At 36.8% G+C, this 21,147-nt stretch overlaps 1 protein-coding gene and 1 long non-coding RNA gene across 2 annotated transcripts in view; one reads left to right on the plus strand and one right to left on the minus strand.

Moving 5' to 3' along the window:
- The window catches only part of LOC110398365, a 30,381-nt gene continuing 9,597 nt past the window's right edge, over window positions 364–21,147 (plus strand). Inside the window, exon 1 of the long non-coding RNA XR_002438346.1 lies at window positions 364–455. This is a non-coding gene — a long non-coding RNA (uncharacterized LOC110398365). The remainder of the gene's footprint in view (window positions 456–21,147) is intronic.
- GRXCR1 (glutaredoxin and cysteine rich domain containing 1) overlaps window positions 18,585–21,147 on the minus strand; it is a 38,454-nt gene continuing 35,891 nt past the window's right edge. The window contains exon 4 of the mRNA XM_021395936.1: window positions 18,585–20,032. Within this exon, the coding sequence (XP_021251611.1) occupies window positions 19,853–20,032 (180 nt within the window). The 3' untranslated portion in view covers window positions 18,585–19,852. The remainder of the gene's footprint in view (window positions 20,033–21,147) is intronic.

Consider the following 21,147-nt stretch of genomic DNA (forward strand, 5'->3'; position numbering starts at 1 on the left):
TAGAGGGAAGGGGACAGTAAGAAAATGAAGTGAAAAGGATAAAAAAAAGTACTAATCATGCATCAGAAAAAAAAACCAAAAACAAAAACACAGCATAGTAAATGCTTTAAATACTCCCTCTACAACTACTGGCTTCTAAGGTTCACATAGGACGTTCTAATTCTGTCCTGTGTTCCACAGCTGCAAAGCTGACAAACGTACCACGGGACTAATAGACTGATTTCACCAGAGAAACAGGTTCTGTGCTTCAAGGTGTTTAAAGAACACACTGAACTCATATTTAGCCATAGACTGCAGGAATCACATTATCACATTAATCATCCCAGAGCATAACAGTAAGATGAGGGGTGGGAAACCAATTTTCTTCTGTACCACATACAAAAAGAAACACGTGGGTTTAGCAGCTCTCAGTAGCCCATCCCATTTCATGGGGAATGACATCTCTTCACCAGGTTGTGAGTATGTACCTACTGAGCAAAGTCAGTACTTAGACTCAACAATTTCCCAGCTGGAAAGTAACTAGCTACAGCTGAATATATTTAACTGTAAAAATGTGAAACCTTTTAAAACAAAAGCCTAAGGTACAGGCTTAAAAAAAGGAGGGGATTTAAAGCATTGGTTGTGGTCTGTTAAGGTAGGGGAACAGTTTATGTCTCTGTGAAGGATTTGTTTGCAATGCTGTTAAAGCTATGTGTAGGTTGCTGTTACAGGTTTGTTTTGTTTGGTTAAGAGCAAGCTGTTAGGTGAAAAATATCTGTTCAAGTAGTTATTTAGCTGTTCATTCTGCATTTTATCTTTACTTTCTCTTATGTTTCTCTGTTGTTAGTGGTGAAATATTATTGGTGGGCTTACAGTTGGACTAGATGATCTTGGAGGTCTCTTCCAAACTTGGTGATTCTATGACTATATGTCTATATTATAGGCCTTACTTGGCACTTGTATAGCCTTTACGTTCTTGAAGGATCTTACGTAATCAGTACAACTTCTACAGTGATCCTATCTAAAGGTATAGGACAGGCAAGAGCTAGCTGCTGTGCCTCTGTCTCCCTAGTCTGATGGTTTGTTCAGTTTGCTGAACTAACCAAAAAAAAAAAAAAAAAAAAAAAAATTCTGCAGGGAAACAAAAGTCATCTTTTTTTTTTTTCTAGAGTGTTGGTTAAAAAGCCATAAAATTGTGCACTTGTTTCAAGAATTATAGTTCTAAGATAGGGCGCAGCCTTATTTAAAAGATTACTTGCTTCAACACTGACGCAGTTCGTCTGGGGTGGGAAAGTTCTTACTAGTAAATATGTGTGGAAATGGGAAATAAACAAGGAATCAACATAGCTTATGAGCAATTGATTTGCTGTGAATAAATAATCAAAGATAAAGGTCTGAGTTAAAAAAAAAAAAAAATCAATCCCTATCCCTAAGATATTTATGGGATATAAACGCAGTATAAAATTAGGTTTAAAATAACAACTACATTTAAAAAAAAAAAAAAAGCCTTGAAACTTACAGAAAAAACAATGCAGTTAATCAGAATGCAGAAACTACAAGTGGTACCAGGCATGGCTCAAGGAAAGGAGAAGGATATGGACTGATTTTTGGGTGGTCCTTTGTAGAGCCAGGAGTTGGATGCAGTGATCCTTATGGGTCCCTTCCAACTTGAAATATTCTATGATTCTAAGGAAAGTGCAAAGGTGCTAATAGACAAAATGTTTGGGGTCTTTGATATTATTTATTTTATGCTTGTACTCCAAAAATCACAGAGTGCTACTGTTGATTAGCAAAGCGTTAAAAAAATTTATCCTTTGTGAATAGAATACATATTTAAAACTGTGTGGATGACAGGGACAATAGCAAAAGAGTTGAATAGATTAGTAATGCGAGTGGACCAGATAGGTATCTGAGTGAACATTCATATAAAATGTCTAAGCAAGATCTCAATGTTAGAAACCAAGTGCAGATTTCAAGGGAATAAAGGATTTGGTATTGTGTTCATAATAAAATCTGCTACTCATTAGATCCTATAAGGTATAGCAGCAAAAAGGGTTAATAGTCGTATGACACTTAAATGTGTAATAAAGGTATGAGAAAAGAATCTGATTTAACTATGCCGTGACTTCCACTTGTACTGTGGAACTTCGTATGGTTTAAGTCATAGTAAGAATACCTGATGAAAATTCTCTGAAGAAAAACAAATGCTCTAAATGCCAGAGAAATTGTGCTTTAGTAAGGGTTTGACAGCCCAGTCTGTTCACTCCAAATAGAGGGGCTTGAGAGGTTACTTGATTACTGCTTTTAAGTACCTCCACAGAAATAAATTATGTATTAAGGGGATGTTTAATATAGAAGAGTCATAATAAGAACATATGGCCAGACCATAACATCATGCCAGAAAAGTCTGGCATTTTTCCAGTAATGAAGATGATCAGTCATTATAGGGAACATCTAAGGGAAATAGTGGATTTGTAACTGTTTCATGCCTTTTTATCAAGATTTAATGTCTTTCCTGGAGGTATAAATTTGTGAAATGCAACCTGTTTGGTTCTAAGTGAAACAAGATGATTCAAGATCCTGCAACATCTATAAATCCTGTGGGTATGTACACCCAGACAAGAGCTGTGCATTGTCTGAAAGGCACTGTGGGAATACAGAGAAGAGTCCTTTATGCACTGAAAAAGTAATTTCTTTTTTCTCCTGGATCTATCAACCTGCATGGAATAAAATCTGTGACTGTGTTCCCACATATTTGGGGATATCTGAAAACACCTGGCAATGTTAACATTTTGCATAACTAGACAAAAACAATGTCAGATTTTATGCTACAATATAGCATAAAATTTTCCATTTTCCACCTTTAAGCCGCCAGCTCTAACTGGCTTCCAAAATAGAGTAGTTTCTGTATGTAAATATATAACAGACTTTCAGTTTAGAGCTTTAGTAAGATTTGATCCTTGGCAGATAGTGATGGATCATCAAAAATAAAATAAACAAGGGTTTTCTTTCCTGGTTATGTGAATTTTATGAGGAGGTAGCAAAGTTGATTCAAATTTCCCTTCCATTCTTTGTATGTGTGCCCTTTTTGTTTGTTAAGATATGAAACTTCTGTTTCATCATGGAGTCGTGCTCTAGGATTGCTGGAAAACCAGTAGCCATTCTGCTCCCTTGAGAACTATGGCTTCTTTAGATCAAGAAGCAGGTGGTGTGCCTCTGCGTTTTCAGATCATCCAAAGCTCCAGTAGAGAATCTTGTTTTTGACTGTGTATTGATTACTAATCACTGTTCAAATGCTGATGTTCATGTCTTGTTAGCATAAAATATGAGTTATTCATTTCCTTTATGAGACTTGTGTTATTGGAGAGCATATTCTGAAGCACTCCAGTCATTCGGTCCATCTACTCCACTATTGGAAAAGCATCTTTGTTGTATTTTTGGCAATGCACAAGGTTTATGCTGAAAACAAGAAATGATGGCTCATATAAAGATAATGTAGCTGAAACAAATGAGAATAATCTTCTTTCTTCAGACCACTATTGGTATGAAATTCAGCTGCACATCTTGTCTTAGAGAATTGTAGGAAAATACTAGGAGTCTTTCTAACCTTTTCCTGCCAGCCTGTGTCTTTAATAGGTACGGTGTTCATCACATTTCTATCCATGTGAAAGAGGTGGAGTTACACAGATAAGCTTGCATAGGACAGAGCATCTGTGGTGCCTTCACTACACTCTCTAAAGAGTTAAAAGGGTGCTGTGTATTTGGAGATAGCTGCAGTACAGCTGGTTTTTGTAGATATGAGGGCAGTATGGGAATCCAGAGAAGAAAAGGGAGCAGAAGCACTAGATAAGAGGTCTAAAGTCCTGAAAAGCGTGGTCATAGAGCTGTACAGGATAAGAAGCAATACATTTTGGAAATGGCTTGGGGGTTTTGGGGAAAGTCATATACAGCAATTAAACTATGTGCTGCCTGGCAGAAGGTATTTGAAATCCCATATGTGTCCTTTTGAAGGGAAATCATTAAACTGCATAGAGTTATATATGGGAAACATATGTGAATATATAGAATAGCCTTTTCTTAAAGCCTTGCTGTGTTCCAGTTCTGTTAACTGGGGAAAAAAATAAAAACTTGTTTTCTGTGTGCAGAGAAAAATAAAAGGAAGCAGCAGTCCAAGGGAAAGCTAGTGCATTCCTACTTCTGCTTGCTACAAGCAAAGCTGAGTTTGTTAATTGAGCTCCCAAGGATGTGAAAAACACCAGCAGGAAATTACATGGTGACAATCATGATGAGGGAATGCAGCAAGCCCTGCAACATCTGTCTTTTCCCAAATTTTGCTGAAGTCAATTAAGTTTCCTTATAGCCAGCTGATCTCAGTGTGACCACACACTGACTCAGCCGATGCAAGCTGAGCTTTCAGTATGGGGCAAGGCAGCTTTCATTTCTGCCTCTGCTGCCCACCTTGGGCACAGCAGCATCAATCTTGCTCCAGTGGGCTTCCTTCACTAAACTGCCATTATCTATAGGGTAAGGACAAGGCCCTTCTCAAAATGCCTTCCGTCTACTTTTGTGTTTTGCCCCATAATCCAGGCAACCTAGTGTACACAGACAGAAATACCTAGCTATTATTCTGTAGTAACTGTGGCTGTCAGGTCGATGTCAGGGTGCCCCAGGCTTTAAGTACTTTGCATGTGACAAGAAACCGCAAAGCTTTATTTTCTAAAGCAGTTCCTGGTATTTGAATGCTCCTATCCATGATGGCAAAGGCTGGGCAGACTGACTGACCCCAGATGAAGCAATCTGTTTTGCTTCAGGTGCCTCTTTGAGATATCACTGAAGATTTCTGCTGGTTAAAGTCACTTGCCCTTTGGCTTGCTGCCTTTAAAAAAAATAAAAATAAAAAAAAAATTGTGAAATCATTTGTAGAGGTACTACCTCTCATTTTCTCTCCTAGCAGACATAATTATTGAGAATAGAGGGTAAAATAATACAGAATCCTGGTTCTATTGTCTTTCTGCTCCTGTGCATCAAGCAATTAAAATTGCATTGAAAAGAAAGTTTTATAGTATGGTAATTTTCATGGAAATCGCAGTCATACATTGATGAGGATGTTGACAGAAATGTAAGTGAATAGCAGCCTGGCAAGGGATGAAGCTATTAGAAGCAAAATGTCCTTCAAGTCATCTCTAAGGATCAGCAGGTTTTATATCTGACAGCTTTTCTTTACATAATGATGTTTTGGTGGGAATTACAGGAGCACAGTTTGCCTTATCATACTTTTTATCTCACATGTGAAGTCTGTGCCTAGTCAGTGCTTGGCTACGAAGTAAGGATGGAAAGAAAAGAAACATGGTTTTGAAATTCAGAACTGAGACAGTTTTTTTTCTCTACATAACCCAGCCATATACCTTTACATGCCCTCAGCTGAGTAATTGTTATAAAGTTATTTATCTGATATCAGTTTATCATCACTGCCACATGAAAAGATTAGTAGTAGGATTTGTTGTTGTAGGGGAAAAATATAGATTATTGTAAAATATGTTTTGCTTCTGTACAGGCATATTATATTTTACCTTTTCATCTGCAGTTCTGTCATGGTTTTGTGATTTTCAGTTATTGGTATTCCACATCATAACATCGTGTAGTGAATGTACCTGGTTCTCAGAAGAGAAGGACTACTACAGTCCCCACAGTACTTTTCTCCTCTGTTACCATTTTCCAGCCGGAGGGAAAAGATAAAAGCTCGCAGTATAAAAACTTGCAGATCACGAGACCTCATCCCTTTTTCCGCCCTCTCTCATCTTGGTAGCACCTCGCTCTCCAGCCGTCTTATCATCAGTAGTAGAGTAAGGCCTACCTTGATTTTGGGACATTCTCTCTCTCTGTATTGGATTTATCAGCTTAAATTGTAATTATATTGTATTATAGTGTGTTGTTTTGCATTCCGATATCTTATTTAGTAAATTAGTTTGTTACTCCTCAGATTGTTGCCGCTGTTCTTTGCTCTCAGGGCCATCTCCTTACCCTTTTCCCCTTTTCCCGGAGCGTGGGCCCGTGGATCCCCCGTCCCCTTCGTCATGGAACCAGGCCGAATGCCCACAAACTGTTGACAAGTTCATAATATCATCAGTGCTCAATATATTTTCTTGCTTTCTCTTTATGACTAGAATTATCTTTTACATAGAGACAGTTCAGTCTTGAAAACTTCCTGCATGAACATGTAAATATCATTATAATCCACCACGTCTTCCCAGAATGCAGACAATATCAAGACAATGTTCTAGTTTGTTTTTCTTCGAGACCAAGTCTGGAGATAAAACAATCTCTGCCTTATAAATCACGATCAGTTGGTAGGTGCTGGAAGACCTCAGAAAATGACATGCCTATATAAAAAATAATATTTGTAAATATTTTTATTATATTTTTTCAGAAAGCATAAGGGATGATTCAATGACCTAAGAAGTGTACACTCTAAATACAAGCATGATGAATAGTCAATGATACATACCAAAGAATGAAAGAGAAGACTTTAAACACATGCTTGTTCATAGTCTGAACATCATTGTTTATACATGTACACATACATACACCATATCAATAGTATGTACATAGTATTTCTGCAAATGTGTGCATATAATTAACATCTGCAACCTGTTTAAGATATTCTGAGGCACAGTTTCATCTCAGAATATCTTATCTGCCTACAGTTGCAGTTGTCCAAACAGTATGTTTCTGCTCTTACTTTTTCAAACCTGTTTGTATCATCCAAATAATCACAGGAATTTTAAAAATGTATTATACTAACTCAAAAGCAGTAGTATTTCCATGAATTAGAAGAGGAAACACCACAGTGACAATTTCTGTGGTAGCTCCTGTGGGCTGGAAAGGACTAACTTGCTGGAGATCATTTCTTTGAAGAAAATTCTTTCAAGTCCTATTCTAGAGATTCTAGAGCAACATAAGTGGCTGCCTTTTGTGTTCACTCACTGCTTGTCCCTTTAATCTCAGCCTGGGGTTCATGGGTGGCATTGCTTAGATGGCCTCTCATTGTGAGTGAAGGGCCTCAGCTTATGCTGGTGTTCACCAGACATCTCCTTGTCCACCAGGAATGTGGTTTGGATCATCTCTGTGCAAGGTGAAAGTAACAGCCTTTCTGGTGGGCAACAGAACAGTCTTGTGATGATGTCAATGAACTCTTCCAGAGCTGGCTGCTGCATCCTTCCCTTTTAATCTCACCCTGTTCTGACGGCTTCAGGAGCCGCAGTGACTCTGTTTCTTGTTCAAACAGAAATTATTTCTCTCTGTGCCTTGTTCTTAATGATTCATTTGTGATCAAAGTGACACAAGCTTCCTGAGCAACAGAAAAAGGAAACAAGGAGTTCTGCCAATGGTCAAGCAGCTCTGTCCCTCCTGCACTGCAATACATGTCAGAGGGCATTAGTGTTGTGTCCACAAGAAGCAAGGCCAGCCCTGGGAAAAGCAGTGAAACTTTTGCCACTGTGATAAAAGACAGCTGCAGGCTGAGCCTGCCTGCAAAGCTGCATTGCTTGGGATAGAAGCAACTGCTGAAAGTATTCCCAACCAATCTGCAAGTTTAGGCCGCTTCTGGGTTTTTTTGTTCCTTTTGTCAGAAAAGGCAATAATATGACAATAAACTATTACAACGCTGCATAATATGTGTCCACTGTGTCACTGGTCTCAGTGTGACTGCAAATTTTGCCCAACCTGTAAACAATACAGTCATTAAGGATCTTCCTACCCATTTTGAATTACTCCTGGTATCTTGTAAAACTGCTGACCATAAAATGCTTTCAGGACAGAATTTCACTGATAATATATTGTGTATCCCATGTGGATTTCTACCTACTCTGCTGGGTTCTCATTTACAATGAAAGTAAGAAGAGTGCTTTTATTTGCTGTGCTCCAGATGCTGGTTCTGTTGTTTTCATCAACATTGTGCTACCATTGTTTCCTAGTATATTGTTCTCTTTGGTGAGATTTCTTCTAATCCCTGCAGCTCATTGCTGGCATTATAAACACCGTATATCACACTTCCAGAAATAGCTGTCACTGTGATGTGACAGTTCAAAGCACAAACAGTACACAGCAGCTTTTGGCTGTAATTCCACCTACCACATTACTGAGTGCTTTCTTGGTCAGAAATCACCAAGTATTCAGTACTCAGAAGGAGCAGTGCAGATAAAGCACTAATAAAGGAAAAGATAAAGGAAACATTGTTTTCCATCCTGCCAAAGGCAAGTTCTTTCCCATTTTAGTCATAATTCAGAGCAGTGGTGGGAAAGCACTTCAGCTATCTTACTCCTTCACTTAGGACCTCTTCTGGGAGTTCCTGACTCCTCTTGGAATTTCAAGAGGTGCTAAAGGCACTCAGCAGCTCTGTCCTGGGTTTGTCAAGCAAGACTAAAAATCTGAGAAGGAAATAGCAGCTATGGGCTTTAGAATTTCTTAGGTAGTTTTTTTTTTTTTTTCCTTTCTGCAAGCCTGTTAACTTACATAATCTATTTCAAATTCCACAATGAAATCTTATTTTAAGGAATTTTTGATGGAATATCTACACTATCTTCTTTTTTCTTGTGAGCAAACCTGTAATTCTTCGCATAAAAGAGGGAGAGGGGTATTGTCTCTCTTTTCAGTCAGATTGCTGATGCTACCAATGAACACCACTTTGGATGATGCTGGGGTAACATGAGAAGATTCAAAGTTCATGACAACTTTGGTACAAATTCGAAGGTATTTTTGCTTTTTCCTGTGAGATGCAGATTGTTTTCTAAAAAGATTATCTGAATTCCAAAACCAGTAACACATACTGCATAAAAGAATAAAAAAAAATATGGAGATACTTTCTTTCTTCATTTGGTCCAACACTGTAGGAAGTCATTGAAGAAATGACCTCCCTTTTGTACTCCCTTACTTATAAAATTCTACCTGTTTATTATTATTCCTCAGATCCAGAGGGGAAGAAGTAGGCTTTACTTCAAAAACTGTTGCCTGATTAATATACCAAGTTATCTCTGAGGATTGAAAACTACCCAAATTTCCAATATATTCTAAATTGCCCTTGTTCACAGCCAGCTATAAAATAAATATGTGCCAAAGTTGTTGAGATAGCTTCCAAGCTAAGACCAGTATCAGCTTTTTTTTTGACAGCCAATATTTTATTTGCTTTCCACAGAGATCATGAGTTGCTGAGATGATAGTTCCAGTGCGTGTCATACTGCAGAGGCTGCATAGTTCCCTTGTGTCAAATTTCAGATTGATATACTGGGTAACATAATAGGCCAGGACCTGTTGTCAGTGCAGATATTATGGCTGCATGTGACATTAGGTGTGAAAGATCTAGGCAGAAAATGTTTTCATCCAATAAAAATATACAGATTTAGGACCAGATGATGTTAATAAATATTTGCACAGTTGGGAAATCTGAGCTATTGCCTTAGGTCAGCAGGAATTCTCACAACAAGGATTTCCTCCATCACATAGTTAAAATTCAGCCAACCCATCTAATTGATCTCTCATGATATGTGATATGCACTTAAGACATGAGCTCAAAGCAGCTTAAACTAGAGAGAGAAAAATCCTTGGAGTAAGAGATGTACGCTAAAAACAGCAACTAATTTTCAGCAGGAACATAAAATCCACAGGAAACCATCACTTTCAAAACAAGAATGGTTTCACTATCTGTTCAGACCTGCTCTCCATAGTTCTCATTTACAACAATCTCTATTATTTACATCATTTATACAGATGTATCATTAAGTGGTGTTAGAGAGAAGCTCTTGGCTATTCTTTGTTTCTCAAAGGTATTTCTATTGTCTTTAAATTAAATAACACTTCTGTCCCTTTGCTTCTGTTATTGGTTCCTTTAGGGTTGCTCTAAAAGTCATTCAATATCCATTTTCCTGTGCCACATTTTCTGTTGCATTCAATCAGGAGGACATGTACCCTTTACATGATTACTTTGGGCAGTCTGCCATTTTCCAGCAATATTTTTCAGGATTTCATGACCTTTTCCAATGAATTAAAAATAGATCCTCAAATGACTATCTCCAGATCAGATAACTTTGAATGCATCTTGGTAATATTTCTGTCAGGTCCCCATCTTAACTACAACTATTAAAGCGGCAAATCCCTTTTTTTTTTCCTTATAAGAGATCTGTGTTACAAAAAATTCTATCCTAAAAATGCATTTATGAGTCCAATTGTAGAGAATCTCCTTCAGTAATACACAGCAATGTTTGCAACTTAAGGTACAGTGATGATAATCCTAAACTTGCTAGAAGCTCCCTGAAAGGCCATAATTATTATGTATCCCTGTTTTTTTCCTATGAGTCTCTCAGTCTCAGTAATGAGTTAGGGCTGCTTCTCTGCTCAGTCCTTTTGCTCCCCCAAGAAATTCTTGTCTAAATTATGTTATAATAAGAAGAAAGGACATGGTTTTTACTGTAGCTACTAAGAATTTCTTTATATATGGGCTTCTACAACATTACAAGTCAGAAAAAAAGAAGTAATAATTTTGCTGCAAGGACCTTCACAGTTAATGCTAGAGTGCAAGTCAACACATTCTTTTTTACAGGAAATGTGAGACAACATTGTCATCCTAGATCAGAATTTTTTTAGTGAAGTTATGCATCAGCACAATTTAAATACCACTGTTAGGGTTGCTATTAGTTTCAATGTATATTTAATATTATCATTGGCTTTTGATTGAGACAGAAACTTCCATTTGTTAAGATTCTGGGAGATTTAATCAGGTTTATTCTCCCTGCTTAAAAAAAAAAAAAAGTCAGATCTAAAGGATAGAAAAAATCCCCTCCTCAGTTACACTAGGAGACTGATTCTAGTAATGTGATGTATTAAATTATCTTTTTCACTATTCTAAATATTAGGAATATAACTATTACGCAGCATAATTGCTATGTGGGACAAATTTTTCTTCTTGTTTAATTGCCTTATCCGAGTTACTGGCATAGCAAAAGTTGGAGATGAAGTTAGTATACAGAAAGGTGTCTGGCCAGGAAGTGAAGAGCTACGATTAAATTCAAATTGTGTACTTCAAAGGGAAAGTGTTCAATGTTGCAAGATGAGTATTTGCCTGCAGGAATGTGAAAATATCTGGCAAACAGCAAATTAGACATTATCTCAACATCTGATGTAATTTCCATTTGAAGGAGTAATCTGTGCAATCCCGGCTTGAACCAGGTAGTCATTTCTTTTTATTTACTTTTGATAAGGGAAAGTTGAGATCTCTGCAAACAATTCAAGATTCTTTATTAGGAAAGAAAGAAAATGACTGACATAACAAGCAGTTAAGTTTATGTTGTGAATTATGGTAGCATTACTTATGATCTGGGTGTTTTCCTAGTTACAATGCCAATTTCGGCCTGTGCATGGAGGGACACCAGCAGTGTTAGCCGTAGGTGCTACTGAGCCCAACATGCTACCCAAGCATGCTATCCTGCTCGAGCAGACATGTGGCATAATGGGGCATCCAGAGCCTTTACTGAAGTGCTGCAGTCTTTCACTGTGCCTCATGCAGGACTGAAGGTGTTAATGACAAATTTTAACTGGTCTTGTTCAGCAAAGGTCAGGGAAAATCCTAAGTATCGTGCAAAGAATGTCTCTGCTGAATGCAGCTTCAGGTCCGCATCAGAGAACTCTGTAGCTGGAAAGAAAACGCCACATGGCACCATGCAACAAGCAAGGCGAATTAATGAGAACAATGGGACAAGTATTGGTGTTATTTTCTTCAGAAACAAAAGAAGGAAAATGGGACTGTAGTTTTGTGTTTAGCTTTGTGGTTTTCTTTCAGCCGATAAATTATGTCACTTCTGGTAAATATTACTTCAGCTTTTCATTATCTCCTTTTAATCGCATTCTGAACAGATTACATATATACAAAGAAGAACAGAAGTGCATAAGAGTAAGAAGTCAAATTAAATTTAGATAATAATCTCAATTTAGTCAATACATTTAATAGCAAAATACATGAACTACTTCTTCCAGGAAGGTTGGTCGTTTTTTCTTCAATTAGATGAAGTACTGAGATTATATTTGTGTCATCATTGGCTATGTCTCTTGCAATTAAGGTAGTAGTTGTCCTTTGTGGATAAGAAATATTCCAATATTCTGTCAACAGAAAACAGTATTTAACAATTCTTATATCTCTGTGCAAAATGACGAGATAAAATATTTGTGGCCCATTTCTACTGCAGAAGAAATATCATCACTAAGCAAAAAATGTTCAGAAACAACAAAGTTTTCCAAAAACTGGTGGTGACCTCTCAGTATGAAACATGAACCCTTGCTTCTGCAGATGTGATACGATACTTATGCACTATTGTGTAAAAAACACTCCGAATGTAATGAGTGCTGAAAACTTTAGAAGTGATAATAAGAATCCAATTCCTCTAAACACAAGAAGATGTGATGAACTTGCTACTAGCAAGCTACCACTGACATCTCTTTCTAATGAGCACTGAAGTTATGGTGAATCTCCAGCTCAGTGTTAAGTGGAACTTACCACAAAAAGCTTGAATTTTCAACTAACTTTTTAACATACGTGATTTTTGCACACAGTCAGACTTTAGAACCTAAACCAGCCATGCTATGGGTATTCTTAACAATTTGATTATTTCCAGGTATCTAAGCAGAATGAAATGAAGAAGGAAATAAGGAAAGTCAGAAAGTCACTGTTTTCCAATATAAAGCTTTTGGAAAATAAAACTTTATACTCCTTTTAAAAAAGGAAGAATGTCCTTCAGAGCATATTTTAGGGGACGTAAAGCTTTTAGTAAATTCCAAGAATTTGGAAGATTTGAAGATTTGAATTTGAATTTGAAGATTTAGTAAAACTCTTGAAAAGAAAGTTCGCTGTGAAGTTAAGGGAAAAAAATGTTAATCACTTCATCAATAGGCTGTTGCTCTGCAAGCGTACATTGAATCAAGACAAAGCCTGACAGCAGCTGAAAATTTAGCAGAACAGAGTAGAATAGACTATCTCTACTAAATAGGATGGACAAACTATCTGAAGGAGAAAAGATGGAATGCGTGAATCTGGGATCAAACTCTAAAAACAAGTTATGGTGTAGCAAAGTATTCTAGACCGTAAGTAATAGTACAGCAAAGGCAGGTGGTAGAAAAGCTCCCAGGCAGGGCAACAGGACTTATGGCTATATCCTGAGTCTATAAATCATATAGTAAGTACCTATACGGAGTTCACTGAAGGAAACTGTAAAGTGCAGTATGACATATTTGTCATTACTGAATACCCTATGATCTGCAAGAAGCATAGGCTGAAATAGGACATACTTATTACTATCATAGATCAGATAAAGGACTGGAAAATAAATGCAGAAGAATATTAAATAGTTTTTCAAACCACACTGCTTATGAAATATGTGCTGGAAGATTGGCTATAGTGGCTATAGAAACAGGAAATAATTCTGTTGTTAACTTTTATTTGACACAGAATGTGAACACATAGTAGAAAATGTAAGACAGGCTAATTTGGGCTCACTATGTCCCAGATAGGTAAAAGAACATGGGACGTGGAGAAAGGAAATATAACACAACTTGTTTGGCTGTGCTGTATGCACTGCCAAAGGATATTACAAGAGGACTCCCTCAATAGCAAAGATGTCCCAAAACACTAAGCAAGAATGATTATGGCCTGAAGTTTCTGCTGTATTTGTGCCAGACTTCTCACGATCTTAACTGATAGATAGAATAACAATAGATATGTCCTAATTCTGTTTAAAAGTATATTTCTATTGCTTGATGGTATCCACCTATTTTTTCCTATGATGATAGATAAAACTTATCAAATATATCAGTCTGCAGTTAATGTCAGTTTGTATGTTTTTCCTGTAATGCTAAAAGCAATGATTGCAATACCTCAAATACATGACTATTTTATGAGGACTATTTATTGTTTTTGTACTTATATTTAACACACACATAAAAAAAGACTTTTACTGAGACCTTTGACTGTACACACTGAGGCATTGATTTTATGTCCTGGCTGCTGACTAGACCCCTGAGGCAGTAGAAAGCGCTGGTTGCCAGTGCAGCACTATTGATGCAAAAGGTCTAGCATAAATATATCATCCCACAGGTTTGGCTGATATGTTGGAGTATAACATCTCTGTTCTATGGTGTGCTATTCCCAGGTATCTCAGAACAGGGAAAATTAATGCACAAATGAACATTGTGAGACAGTCGGACTCTGTCTTATCAAGAGAGAAATTACTTCGATTTAGGCAATGCTTTGTAGATTTGTCATCCTAACTCATTCATAATTTAAATGAATTGGGATAAGGAAGAAATTTCTCCTGTATCTAACAGAAAAGAGATTCATCTACCAGTTTTAATACTATAAATTAAACAAGCAACTTCTATGTGGTAATTTTATGAATGCTGACGTTTAAATGGTGTTTTTTTATGATTTTCCTGATCATTATTTGTTAATTTGAACAGATCATGATCAATAATAACAACTGTAATCAGTTCTTCTATGTGGTCATATGTCCTTGTGTGTTTTGAGACATAAAAACTGATTTTTTTTTTCTCTGCATCAAAATATAACCCTTTTTTGACTACTAGCGGACGTTACCTTTAAAAATATTTCTTTTATATATTTTCAAATTTCAGGTCAGTAAACTATAATGTCTGGTGCTTTATGTCTAATTGTTTTCAAAAAGGGAATCCTTCTACAGGTGGAAAAAAATATGAGGCCTTAAAGAGAGACACAAGGCAGGTAGTATATATCTTATTGCAGTATGGCTCCTCTTGAACAGGCAACTTACGGGATTTTGTAAATCTTTGTGCTCATTCTAAATCAATTTTTCAGAGTAGAGTAGATAACCTAGAAGAAGCTTAAGCTGCAAGGTATTTTTTTTTACAGCTCTTTCCTTCTAATGCAATTAGTTCCTGATTCATCACTCCTTAGCAAATTAATGCAAGAAGGAAGAAAAATAGGATTAAATGTAACAATTTATTTCCAATAACTTCTACTTTTCAAATCATTGTTGGCTTACACTGTCCATTACTATAATCTCTAAATTATTTAAAGTTATGCAGTCTAAATTCTTCTCCTTCCTAAATTATTTAGGGCATAAATGTTTCCTGTGAAATGCTTTTGTGGTCAAATAATGTATCTAAGGCTAAGTGAATAAAATGAAATGTAATACAATACGAAGGCAGTAGCTAGAAAAGGTAACCAAAGAGTCTACCATTATATATATTCTCAAGAAAATTGTAAAACTCAGCTCAGTAATATTAATTTCCTATTTTCATGAATAAAAACCCAAATCTCTCAGGAATTTATTTACTTTTTCATACAGCACTAAGGTCAAAACTAGTGTTTTACTGAAATACAAGTTTACTTGCAGCAGAATGAGCTTCTCATGTTTCAAGATCTATCAGATTCTTTTCATTCATAACTGTAAGTTCCTGAAAATTAACTCAGAGCAAAAACCTTGGAGGGCATGAAGGCACATTCATTATTTTAAAAGAGACATATACTCTATGCACTATAATAGAGCTAATTTAGTAAGTCAAAGATTCACAGTGCTTCATTAGTAAAGGAAACATAGAGCTGACCAAATCAAACAATTGCTTAAATTACTACAGTAATTCCCTGCAACTTGAGAGAAGTGTATTTGGGATTAGTAGACGTTACAAATAGAAAAAAAAAAAAGTTAGATCTATGTCTAATACTCTTTTACATCGGAATTAGAAGGCCAATCATGTCCAGCAGACATGATTGCCAGCAGAAACCCTTCTAATTGAGAATAAGTATAAAATAAGAACTCCTAGAAACACTATTTCTTGTTTTAAAATGGCTGGATTTTTCCCACAACAAAAGAATGCTCTTTGTGATTTTATTTAAAAAGAAAAAAAAAAGTTTCTCTGCAACATAGTAAAAATAAAAAATGCTTATTAAATACTAGATATTAAATAACATTGTCAATTCCTAGGCTCTTATATAGCGCAAGAGAGAAATGCATCACTCTGAAACATCTCAATGTGAAGAAAATGAAGTGAGGAGATTTTAAATCCTGCTTAAGTGATCCTATCACTTAGAGTGACTAATTTACTTACTCAGTACTCTAGTGAAATAAGATGACATTACATAGAGGTTTGTTCAATGTGCAGTCATCTGTGAAATTTAAATTATGACTTTCTTCCTTGGTATGACGCAGCCAATGCTTGAAGAACATTCATTCCTTTCTTAAAAATTATCAGATCAATATGAAAAACAGGAAGAGTTAGAGAGTAGGTTAAAGCCTGTGGATGAAAATCTGCTATTGCAACCTTGAAGACAAACTTCAGTCAAGAAGGGAGAAAAGTCAAATCACTGTCTGGTCAACAATTTCTCACATAAACAACTTCTCAGAGTAATTGTTCAACTCAGATGGATCTGAACTCTCATGAGTGAATGTGTGTAGATGCTGAACAGGCATTGGCAGAGATCTTGGTATGATTTCAGTTCCTAGTCCCTACCACACACATCAGCATTAGGTTTTGTTGTAGAAAGTAGTCCACAGATATTTCTTTCTCTGATGTTCAAATGGACAGTTGTTCCCTTTCCACAGATTAGCCAGATAATGTTATCTATAGCATTCCTGTGTTTTTTTTGTTTGCTCTGTTTTGTTTTCCCTCTCTTTGAAACACCCTTTTTATTTCTTTCCAAGATTCCTTAGTTAGACTCAGTTTGTTCAGAACTTTGAATGTAAAGAAGCTATGCTGATTTATATCAGAATGGAAATGCACTCTTCTCTGTTCTGATACTAACTTAGAAGTCATGTTTCTAGATGCATGATGAGATGTCTTACAACAGAAAGTGTCGTATCCCCGAACTGATGCTCTTACTGTTAATTGTTTCTGGCTCCTGGGTTTGCCTTGGCCATCTTGTCATTCCATTGACTTCAGTTCTCCCAGGCTAACTGAAGAAGCTAGACCCAAAATTCTGGCAAAGACAGCAAACAGCGTAGTAAAAACATCTTCCTGCAACAAATTATTATTATTATTTTTCATGCAGACTGTTACAATGAAAAGATAGCTGAAGAGAAAAGGCTGATAATTCATCTGTTGACAGAAGCAAAAAAATACCGGAGATTTGTTATTGGTTTCTTGAAAGACATAGTGCCTGGGAATTCTCTATTTATGAACATTACTTGCTCTGTAATTTTATTACGTTATCTTCTAATTTTCCATTAAATTTCTCAGGAGAAAAAAAAATTAAAAATAAATTTATGAGTCTCTATGAAGCTTGACGTCTTGATTTTTATCATTTCTTCTTCAAAATAGAAAAATGAGGAGATTTTACCATAGTAGGAGCTTATAGGAATGAAATATCTCTGCTAGAAGGGTAGTGTCAAGGCTAGGGCAGTCTCTCTAGGTTTCTGGCCTGGCCCTTAGCAGTAATTCATGGGATAAACTGAATTTAGCATATTCATCTCATTCTTAAGAAAAAGATTTTTCTTATCACCTAGGAGGTGGGGAAAACATCTTCAAACTTACTCCAGATTGATTAACTTGGTTTCACTGAAAATGTTTAATATACTCTGACCAGTTATAGTAATTTTTCCATGTAGTGCTTCAGTGGAAGAACTGGAGATATGAGCTATCTCATCATGCAAAATGTCTTTTCTGGGATGAAGACTATGGAATTACAGAATTACAAATACAGTGACATTTTCTTGAAAAGTAATTTCCCTCAAGAACATGTTTGCTTATGCCATATGAAGTGTTGTATTCACTACTGTGAATACACTCAGCCCTTAGAGCCATAGTCTATTACTGGGTTAAAAGAGAGCTTTCATGCAACAGAAATGATGATTCTAAACATCATTGTTCTGCTTTATGCTACATTTCGTTTCCTAATCACACCAGTTTGAGCTGCAATATTAGCCAGAAATTGAAGTTACAGAGTGATATTAGAAGGGAACCGTATTTTCTTTTTTTATTCTTTCCCCATGCACTTATAATTTAAACACATCTGCAATTCAGTTTTATAGCTGAGGTGCTTCTGAGATTCATGGATGTCGTCTGTAGAAAATATAATCTCTCTCTTATTATGTAGAAGACCAAGACATTTGCTCTGAGCCTCACTGTAGAAGCTGCAGGACCGGTAGGATCTTACAGAATTTTGAAGACTGCACATTTAGTAGCTTATAGAATACACATTAGTCCTTTGTATTAAATGTTCAAAAAGATGTGTTAGTCCAACTTCTCCAACTCTAAGCACCAACAACTGCCTGTAGATGGAGCAAGTGGAATGAAAGTGAATTTGGAGAGGTCTGGAGCACAAGCCTTAATGGGAGCTGCTGAGGGAACTGGGATTATTTTGTCTGGAGAAGAGGAGGCTCAGGGGAGACCTTATTGCTCTCTACAGCTGCCTGAAGGGAGGTTGCGGCAAGGTGGAGACTGGCCTCTTCTCCCATGTAACTAGTAAAGGACTAGAGAGAATGGCCTCAATTTGTGCTAGGGGAGATTCAGGTTGGACGTTAGGAAAAACTTCTCTGAAAGAGTGGTCTGGTGCTGGAATGGGTTGCCCAGGGAGGTGGTGGAGTCACCATCCCTGGAGGTGTTCAAGAAATGTTTAGATGTTTTACTGAGGGACATGGTTTAGTGGGAAATATTTGTGATAGGTGGATGTGGGGGGAGATGTAACAACAAGGAGCTCAACAGACTGGTAGATCTTATCACTATGAGGCCTTGGGAGTCTGGAGACAGGGCTAAAATGTAAACAGAATGCTTCTTTAATATGCACAGCTAATGTGGTCACATCTGGGACAGTTAAGGAACACTTTGTTTGTTATCTATTTTGTTGTGAAGAACTTAAGGATAATTAACCGTGAGTGGATTTACTGCTTACGAGTGGAGGATATATAAGATGTATGTAAAACACAATAAAGAGGACTTACTATTCTGATGCCACACTGACTGAGAGTTCGCTAATGGGACTAAGCACCGACAGGTGGATGGTTGGACTGGGTGATCTTGGAGATCTTTTCCAACCTTGGTGATTCTGTGAAAGTGGAGAAATCTGTTTTGTTTTGTTTTTTTCTGTAAATTCAGATAAGGGAAATAGTGTAGCAGGAAACATAAATTTATCGGAAGGAGTGTTTTTGCAAACCATTCTTTGTGCAGCTGTAGCTATACTGTTTAATATAACAGCTATGCTATGCCCAAAATACTGTAAAGGAAGAGGGGCAAAGTCAATGTAAACAGAAGGAAGGTTGTATACTAATGCACCCTGTTGAAAATCACTCTTTAAAAGTGTGTGAGCTCTCACAAGCTTCCAAACTGGAATATACCCATTGTGGAGCCTACAGTGCATTCAGACTGATCACTGACTAAGTCTCTTGTGCTTCTGTTGGGGAAACCCTCCAAAAACGACAAAGTTGTATACAGTGGTGGAGTTGTCTGACCATTGACCCTCCTGGAAAGAACAAATGCTCTAAAACAGCTACAGTAGACCAGACCTTGATCCATAACAGTTACCAAGTTGAATATCAGAAATTTCCTTGCAATCTATAATGCTATGTTTTCTTCATTTGTTCGGTATTGCTGATGATGCACAGAAGGGAAGACTTCATATCCAAATGTAAGCGCAGTAAATTTGGTAGACAACAAATCTATCTATAAATAATGTAGAAACATACACCTCAGAGTTCATGCTATAGGCACACACAGGTTGAAAGGGTTCCAATGACCAAACCAGCAGAAGCATACTATAAATGCATTTTTATTGACTGAATTAGAGAAACAGATTAATTTAAAAAAAGAAATCATATTACAAACTGCTGCAGTACAATAAAATGGGGTTGCACATGTGGAGATGTCATTTTTAACCTGCACAGCTTCTGCAGCGCTGTAGCCCATTCTCATTGCAAGCTGTGCACTTGAGGGCTTTGAATGAGTCCGTAAAGCAGTTCCGAAACACAGACATCTTGCTCCCATGGCACACTGAGCACGGAAGGAAACCGAAGCCCCCGCACGAGAGGCACTCATGAGGATGCTGGACTCTCTGCTCAAGGAAGAAAGTGAGACAGAACAAAATGTTATTTCATCAGCCATCATAAGCTCTTGGACAAAGAGACCTCTGGGATGGCTTCTCAGAAACACGTTTTTGTTCCCATCCTGAGAAAATTCCACCTCCTCATCCTAAGGCATATTACCACAGAAGAACAGTATGTCTGCCTTTTCCTTTGTAGAGACACACATGCAGTAGCTTGAGAGGCTCACTACATATCTGTCAGTCACATTATACCTCAGTAGCCTGTGTTCATAGTTGCCAAAATAGCTAGCAAAACGATAGCGTGCATACGTTGCTCTGTTGTAGTCTTAGATCAATTCCAGTAGGTACTGGAATTGATTAATTTTATTAATGTGCGTTAAGTTATTATGACCTTTATCATTTGCATGCTTATGCTGAATAAGCTCCTATTACGGTTAGAGTTGATCATAATGAAAAAAAGGAATTCATAGCCTCTGACAAGCAGTGTTTTAGGAAATAAGTGGTGTATTCATATTTATGGGTCTAGAACACTGAAGCTTTAGGTGGAACTGAGAAAGATCATCATTATTCACGTTGTATTTGGAGAAAGTTTTTGCATGCAAGTCTTAGGTTTGCTCGTGTCCTAATTCACGAGTAAAACAATGTTTTTTCTCCATTTTTTTTGTAGAATTAAAGACAATGGAGAACACTGAAAGAGATTTTGGAGGCATTTTTAAGTTATACTTGCTGAAAATATTGCTAATTTAATAAATGATTGTTTGGTGGTGGTGTATTATTCTGCTCGAAACCCTTACTGCAATGTAGAAGTATGTTCCTACTTATTTCACTTGTCAGTACTATAGATACAACAGTGCTTTGGTTCATGCACAGCAGCTATTGTGCAATTTCTCTAAAGTGGCATATTTTGGTCTTACCAGGTACGCAAAATACTTACATCATGCTTTCTTGCCATACATTTTATTGGTCTGTTAGATTATCATTATAGGTAAGGAGAAGACATAGCAAGACTAATAGACTATGCAATATGTACATCTGTCAAACAAAAATTGAAGTTATATACAAAATTTTTATGGGGGACAAACCAACCAGAAATGCAGTAGCATAAGATTATCAGAAGGGAGTTT

This window comes from Numida meleagris, chromosome 4 (genome assembly GCF_002078875.1).
Source record: "Numida meleagris isolate 19003 breed g44 Domestic line chromosome 4, NumMel1.0, whole genome shotgun sequence".
Lineage (NCBI taxonomy): Eukaryota > Metazoa > Chordata > Aves > Galliformes > Numididae > Numida > Numida meleagris.